Source organism: Papio anubis, chromosome 1 (assembly GCF_008728515.1).
Source record: "Papio anubis isolate 15944 chromosome 1, Panubis1.0, whole genome shotgun sequence".
NCBI lineage: Eukaryota > Metazoa > Chordata > Mammalia > Primates > Cercopithecidae > Papio > Papio anubis.
In genome coordinates, this window is record NC_044976.1 from 129,144,548 (window position 1) to 129,152,822 (window position 8,275).

Here is an 8,275-nt window from a genome sequence, read left to right on the forward strand (position 1 = left end):
AAGAATCGATATGTGAGCTGAAATGGGGAGAAAGCTGACAGGTTTTGTGAAAACCTACATGAAGTCACTGTCACATTTTTCTCTATAATCCAAACTGTATTCATATACTGAGGAAATATTTACCAAATTCACATTATATTCCAGAAACAAACCTCTTTCTAATGTATCTGAAAGATTCTGCCATTCTAATATTATGTCCTCTATTCTTTACATTTTCCTCTCTTCTAGTTTTCAGAAATAGGAATATGTAGAGGCATAAAAAAGAATACTTTTTCTTCAACTTCAGAATGAAACTCTAGAGGCACTATACAGGGAAATTCGAAAGAGATGGTTTCATTGATGTATATTTTAACAAATGATACCTGGAGAACCTCCACATCTCTGACTCCTTAGAGAATTTCTAAGAGGAAGTCAACGAATTCCCATGAATAATAGGGCTTTTCCTTTGGCCAATGAATTCTCATAGCATATTATCATGGTTCCACACACTAATTAGAAAAATTATGGACACGTATTGGGCACAATATGGTAATTACTCCCTGTGGAGGTGGTGAGCTCACTTACCAACCAAGGCATTGAGACCATGGTTAATGTAAAAAGGAAAGGTCATTGATGACACCCATTGAGGCATTACCTAAAGTAACCATGGAGAAAAGGCACAGGTAACATTTTTCTGTGGAGTAATGCTGTTTTCTTATTTTGGTCTTGGGAGTTCCTGAAAGATGAAGAAGAACCCTGAGACATCATGACAGGGAAGACAATTTTGGCAAATTTTACCTAGCAACTCTTTACAGAAGTTTCTAGGAGATGCCTGAGAATGAATAAACTGGCAGGTTACAAGGCACTAGAATTCTGATTTGAAGAAAAGTAAATTTTAATTTTTATTTAGAGAACTTGATTTTTTAATTAAGAAGACCAGTGACAGTCATTTATTTGTATTTCAAATTTAAAAATTGTTGAGTTTTTCCATGAGCTAGTGATCTGTTTATCCCCAGTTATTAGTAATAAAAAATCAAAATTGTGGCCAAATGACAGAAAGAAAAGCTGAATAGTGAAAAAAATAAGGATAAAAATTGAGACCAAGGCCAAGACAAAGGCAGAGACCCAGGATAAGTCTTGATTATTTCATAGGGTGGTGGTAGTGTTAGTCTTAGAAAGGAAGAATAAAAAAATTACAGTAAACATACAATGTATGAGGAACACAGAAGTGTTTCTCACTTAAGAGGCCTCTTAAGGAAACCAAGTTACTACAAAATAAACTAATTGGAATTATTACTAATTCATTAATAGACATTTATGCATCAAGTATCCATATCTCATTTATTTAAATATTGGATAAAGTTGAAGATACAAAGGGAATAAGATGAGGCATTTATCCTTGAGGCTCTTAATTCTATTTGAGAGACCAATAGGAAAAAAATTAGGTATAACATGTTGAGTATTTTGATGAAGACATACTAGACAGGCTTTAGATTACTAAGAAAGGAACAGCCTACCCTCTGTAGACATATTGGAGAAAGTTCAATAATTGATGACTCTAAAAATGTGAGGAATGAGTGGGCCATACATGAAGGGGAAATGATTTTGGAGGCTGAGATCTCTCTCTCTCTCTCTCTCTCTTTCTCTCTCTCTCTGTCTCTCTCCCAGTGGAATCTTGAGACACAAGGGCATATAAAGGAAACTATAAGTATTTCAGTACAATTCCTGTGTGATGAAAACTTAGAGGATTAGATTGTAGATGTACGTGAGACAGAGAATCAGATGCTCAGCTTAAGGAATTCTGACTTTACCTATAGATGAAGAGTTACTAAGCAGCATAATGTGAAAATATCAATTCACAATTTCTACTTGTTAAGAAGGTGATCTAGTTACTCTATTTTTCTTCTTTTCTTTTTTCCCTCTTTCTCATTTTTCCAATCTTTTCTTTTAACCTGTGATGTCTTCCCTTCCAAACTCATGTCACTATCTCCTATTTACCAGTTATTTAAAGCAGTATCCTAGACTGAGTTAAGTAAAGTCAAAGATTTCCATATCAAATTTTATTTTTCACTATTAGTTTCCACATAGATTCCAAGGATGAGTTTGAAAGAACAGATGATTGATGGGGTAGGAGTTATAGAGTAGATATTGAGTAATATGACCTTACTTTTCTTTCAGGTGCATCAACTTTCTTTGCATACTTTGTCGCTATTAATACTGGGGATGAGCCCGTAAGTGAGAAAACACTCCAAGAAAGGATATATGGACAATGGAAAGGCATAGATGATGTATCAGGAAGAATGTCAGTGAGGACTCTGTTTTGGTCAAATGCATGGTGTATATTCTTTATTTATAAAGTTTAGAGATAAGGCCATTCAAAGATATATAGAGGTAGAAAATAAAACTCCTGGTTCTAGTCCCATTTCAAAATTTTATTAAACATTTGCCTAAGCAAAACAGCAAATATTGATAGCAATTTAGTTATTTGTAAAGGACTTCAAGCCCCCAAATCAAGTGTTTCTAAAATTAAAATAAAAAGTTTAGCTAGTGAGATAATGGAGGAGACTGTTTGATAATCAGAAATGATAAATAAGATAGCAACTTTTTAATGGGATTTTTTGCTCTGCATTCAGCGAATAATGTCAGAGAGATTTTTCATCCTAAAATGTTGAAGCAGAGTGTTAATATTACAGGCTAGATTAATATGAAGGTAACAAACTTTGAAAATCCCTGAAATCAAATATCATCTACTTGAGAGTTTTGAAATGATTTAGAGAATAAAGTGATATCATTGGGCATTGATTTTTTCCAACAGGTTTTGAAGCACTTAGTATAAGTTGGGCATCATTGTATGTGTTCAAGATGCAGTTTCTGTTATGTGGTAAGTTACAGCTTGTAGAGTCAAAGACAATCTTATAATAGTAGTTTGTGGCAAAGCAAGTAAGATTCTAGTGATCACTCAGGAAATCCAGAAAAAAAGGTGCAGCATGATTGGGAAACTGTAGGAAGGATTCTATGAGTAAAGTCATTTTAAATGAAAAGTAAGAGGAGACCACAAAATTAGAAGCAGAAAAACAATAAGTATAAAGCAGAGACTATTTCCAGATATAGAGAGTAGTATGAAAAATGACTTGGTTGTGTAAAAATTCTTACTGCTGAAGTACATATGAAGGAATCTATAATGGCACTTATGAGTGAAAAGGTGAAACTGGGAAAAGTGTGAAAGACCTAGAATATTTTATAGATAATTGACAGTCAGTTGGTTTTGTAATATGATAGGATTTATTCTATAGAAAGAATTCTGCTGCTATTATGGAGGGTTACTCAGAGTGGAAGAGAGAATCTGGGCAGTTCACTTATAACACTGTAGTCCAGGCAAGGTATAATTACTTGCAAAATATAAGAATGAATCCTAAAAGTGAACAAAAATAGATTGAATGTGGAGGATTAGAAAAATGGTGAGTTTAAACATGTCTTAGAAATTTACAGCTTAGATGGCTTAAGAGTATTTTGAAACTATTTGTTGAGATACAGAATCTCGATAAAAGAACACATTTAGGCAAGAGGTAGAACAGAATAAGGATGTTTTGATTAAAATGTATATAATTCAGTACCAGCAATGATAAATATGTTGGAGGCCTTAAGGAAGGTATCTGAGCCCACTTGCTCAGAAATTTAGAGACAGTTCCTTGGAATGACAGCCTTTTGGGCCTCCAAGTCAGGTACATCAAGGATAGGACATAAAACAATGGGCAACAAGTGAATGCTGAAGCAAAACTAAATGATTCTAGCCATGTCTTTTCTGTAAGGAGAAATCAGCTCTATAATCCTGTAAGAGTTCCTAGAGTAATCAAAAAGCCAGTCCTAAAACAATAGCAATAGTTCAAAACCAATTTATTTGTAACAAATGAATGCAGAAAAATTGGTCATATAATTAGTTGTAAAAGGGAACTGTGCTCTTTAAGTAACACAAAGATCAATGGATGTTTCTCTAGATGGAGAAGGTATTAAAAACTGGTGTAGAAAGGTGAATTATCAGACATTGGTGCCATTGCTTGTTCATGCTGTCCCTTATTGACATATGTATCAGTCATCAGGATAAAAATGTGACCGTTGAAAATAATAATTAATATAGATAAAGGATTTTATAACATTAGATTACAAGAATCCTCTCTAGTCTGCAGGGAATATATTCCAAGACTCCAGTGGATGTCTGAAACTGAATAGTACTGAACCCTAAATATACTATGAATTTTTTCTATAATACATGCCCATGATAAAGCTTAATTTATAAATTAGGCATAAGAGGATATTAACAACAATAACTAATAATAAAATAGATCAACAATAATATTACATCAGCATCACTACTCTTGCACTTTGGAGCCATTATTAAGGAAAATAAAGGTTACTTGAGCACAGGCTTGGTGATACCATGACAGTTGATCTGATAACTGGATGGCTTCTGAGTGACTAATAAGTAATAGCATATACAGTCTGGATACACTGCACTAAGGGATGATTCTTGTCCTGGGCAGGAAGGAGCAAGACAGTCTCCAAGTAGGGGACCTAACAGATAGGCTTTTTTGAGCAAATAACTGTACCCTTCACGTGTACATTTGTCCCCAGATTCACTGCTAAAATCAACAGCAGAAAAATAGCAGTTTGAATGCATATCAATTTAGAAGAACTTCTGGTTAAATTTACAATTCTTTTTTCTCTCCCATGCTTGTTGTTTCTCATTCAAACAAGACTGGCTTAGCTACTTTATAAGGGTAAGTCTTCCTGAATTTTAAGTTCCAAAGATCTCTGGACCTGATCATATTGACTTTATTCTGTGGGATCAACTCTTCATGGCCAATTCCTCCTCGATCACTGAGTTCTTACTGCTGGGCTTCTCCAGCCTTGAGGAATTGCAGCTTGTCCTCTTTGCAGTCTTTCTCTGCCTCTATTTGATTATCTTGAGTGGAAACATCATCATCATCTCGGTCATTCATTTGGATCACAGCCTCCACACACCCATGTACTTCTTTCTAGGTATTCTTTCTATCTCGGAAATCTTCTACACAATTGTTATTCTGCCCAAGATGCTTATCAACTTATTCTCTGTACTCAGGACACTCTCCTTTGTGAGTTGTGCCACCCAGATGTTCTTCTTCCTTGGTTTTGCTGTCACTAACTGTCTGCTTCTGGGAGTGATGGGTTATGATCGTTATGCTGCCATCTGCCAGCCTTTGCAATATGCTGTTCTCATGAGCTGGAGAGTATGTGGACAACTGGTAGCAACTTGTATTATTAGTGGTTTCCTAATATCTCTGGTGGGAACAACTTTGGTCTTTAGCCTCCCTTTCTGTGGCTCCAACAAGGTCAACCACTACTTTTGTGATATTTTACCAGTTATCCGTCTTGCCTGTGCTGACAGCTACATCAATGAACTGGTCATCTTCATCTTCGGGGTCTTGGTGCTTATTGTGCCCTTGATATTTATCTGCATTTCTTATGGCTTCATTGTCCACACCATTCTGAAGATCCCATCAGCTGAAGGCAAACAAAAAGCCTTCTCCACCTGTGCGTCCCATCTCATTGTAGTCATTGTCCATTATGGTTGTGCTTCCTTTGTCTACTTGCGACCCTCAGCCAAATATACTTCGGGCAAAGATAGGCTGGTGACAGTAACCTATACCATCATTACCCCACTGTTGAAACCCATGGTATACAGCCTCAGGAACAAAGATGTGCAGCTGGCTATTTGGAAACTGATTGGAAAGTCTGGATTTTCTCTTAACACACTATAATCAGAATACTTTCGAACATTATGGACACCATTAGACCAATTGTGTCACGATTATTTAAATCATGAGATTATCTAGTCTATTTATCTAACTGTGAGGCCTTGGATTGTTTGACATTTGGGGCCTACATGTTCTATGTAAAGCAGAGATAGCAATATTTTCTTCCTGGAGTCATTGTAATTAAGAGAGATTACAAAATATCTGGCAATAGAGTATAACTCTCCTCCTCTTTCCGTTCTTCCTCTGGATTTAAAGTCCTCAAAAAGGTCTTAGCAGCCATCATTTTTTGCCCTATATTTGTCTTGTTTGACCAAAATGTCTGATTGCACTCTGTTTAAGGTTATGTCCAGCTTAAAATGAGGAGTCCAGGCCTGAAGGTGGCTTAGATCTAGTGGTATGACATGGCAGGGAAAACTGTACCATATGGGTAATTAGATGATTTAAAACTGGACACTGGTTAGGTCATGACTGAAGCTTTGACTCTTCTCTGAGTCTAAATTCTAATATATGGAAAGTAGGGATAATGTAATTTTCCTGTTCTACGTCGTGGGTATTTTATTTGTATCTTATAAGCAGTATAAAAGAAAGTGTAAAAGCAGTGCAAAATGTGAAACTACATACAATGTAGAACTCATATCAAGCAAGTTTTGCATAACGGAGAGGATTTTATTTCTTTCAAGTTCTTCAAAACAGGTATTTTGGAATGGCTTTTCTGACTGCTCCTTTGAACCACTTCTTACATAACATAGAAGTTATGCTACGTAACATAGAAGTTATGCTACATAATGGAATGGAAAATAATATTCAACCATTCTGTCCCATCTCGGGCTAAAGGTATCTACATGGCTTTCCACACTGAATTTATTAGGAAGAGGAAGCTACTCAATTTCAAATTTATCAAGTGAGTATATAAGATTTGAGAGAGAAGTACTTTGATGATCATCTGGTCCGATCTCTGACCCGTACAGAAATTTCTTCAACGGTATCTGTAAAGTAAACCCTTCTCCACTGATTGGGCATCATTGACCTTACAAAATGTATGTTCCCATCGCACTCAGCTCTTACTATTATTCCCTCTCATTTCAGCTGATGTTTGCCTCTGCTTTTCACGCATTCTATCTCTTGTGTCATACGGTAAGTTGAGTCCTGATTCTCAGATGTTTGAGACAGTTATGATGACAATCTGAACGTTTTCCATAACTTATGTGACCTGAATTTCAGATGCCTCACTATCCTGGGTGCAGTTCTCTAGCTATGCTGTAGATTACCAGTTTTCTTGTAAAAGAATAATGAATAAAACTGAAGTTCATATTTCATGTGCAGCCTCTTTTTTCTGGGGTATAATATAACTGTATTCTTTCCTGTTAATCTTATTTAGATTTTCAAATTAAAATGTGTCAAATCGCAAATAATGTTTTCTTATATTTAAAAACTATAACCTCTGTTCCTATTTTTATCTCCCTTTTCCAGTTTTTGGCCTAAATATTTTTATTTATTTTCATTTTACTTCATTTCATTTTCATTGTTAGATAATTAAGGCATTTCAAGTACAACATTGGTTATTGCCATTGTTTTCTTCTGTTCTTTTTTTTTTCCCAGTGGGTTTATATTTCTCATTTATTGACCAAATGTTATTTAGGAATGGAGTGTTTATGTATTATAGTTATATTCGTGCTGATATTTAAATAACTTCTGTTATTTATTTCTAGTTTAGTTTTGTGTTGTGGGAGAATGTGATTGACAGTTCTATTTTTACAAATTATTATGTTTTATTAATGGTTTCTTATGAATTATGCTCAGTGAAGCACACTCATTTAAGTTAAAATTTTGGTATGTGTAGATGTTGTATTTATTTTATGAATTAAATTTAATTAAACTATTTTAGTACACTATATTGTTATTGGTGTGTATATGACCTGTCATGGTTTCATAGTGCTGAATTAAAATGCTTCACTGCATTTTAGAGCTTATTAACGTTTTATTACACTTCTAACAACATTGATGTTGAATTTTGTTGTGAAATCTTTTATTACATACCAAATAAACCTCTTGGGATTTAACATGTATTTCTACCTATAAATGCACTAAAATAATAGCAGGTGTATTAAAAAATACATATAAGCCATCATCAAGAAGGTAAACAGGAGAGAACAACACAGGGGAGACATCAAAACAATTATAGAAGCAAAAATAAAAAGGACAATTGACATGGTTGTATGAGGAAGAGAGAAAGTTGAAAACACACCTGCAAAACGGGGAAGCCAACCAGTTCACAACGCCTAACTGTATCTGGACATTCTTGTCACAACTGGGTCACCCAGATGATATTGGGAGGAGTAAGATTGGTTTACTATCTGAATAAGGAACTCAAATTCTCCATCAGTGCTTCTCAAATCATCTGCAGTAAAGAACCAGTTTCTTTTTACATTTCATAGAAGGCCAATACTTCAGTAAGATACGATAAAAATCAACTACTAGAAAAAAGAAATGAAAAGCATCTGAGC

At 34.9% G+C, this 8,275-nt stretch overlaps 1 protein-coding gene across 1 annotated transcript; it reads left to right on the top strand.

Annotated features, from left to right (window-relative positions):
- The first annotated feature begins 901 nt into the window (after window positions 1–901).
- Window positions 902–7,817, top strand: LOC101025338 (olfactory receptor 10R2-like). The gene has a single exon (XM_021925317.2). It carries the CDS (start codon window positions 4,833–4,835, stop codon window positions 5,772–5,774), a length of 942 nt encoding a protein of 313 aa, XP_021781009.2. The 5' UTR covers window positions 902–4,832; the 3' UTR covers window positions 5,775–7,817.
- The last annotated feature ends 458 nt before the right edge of the window (window positions 7,818–8,275 follow it).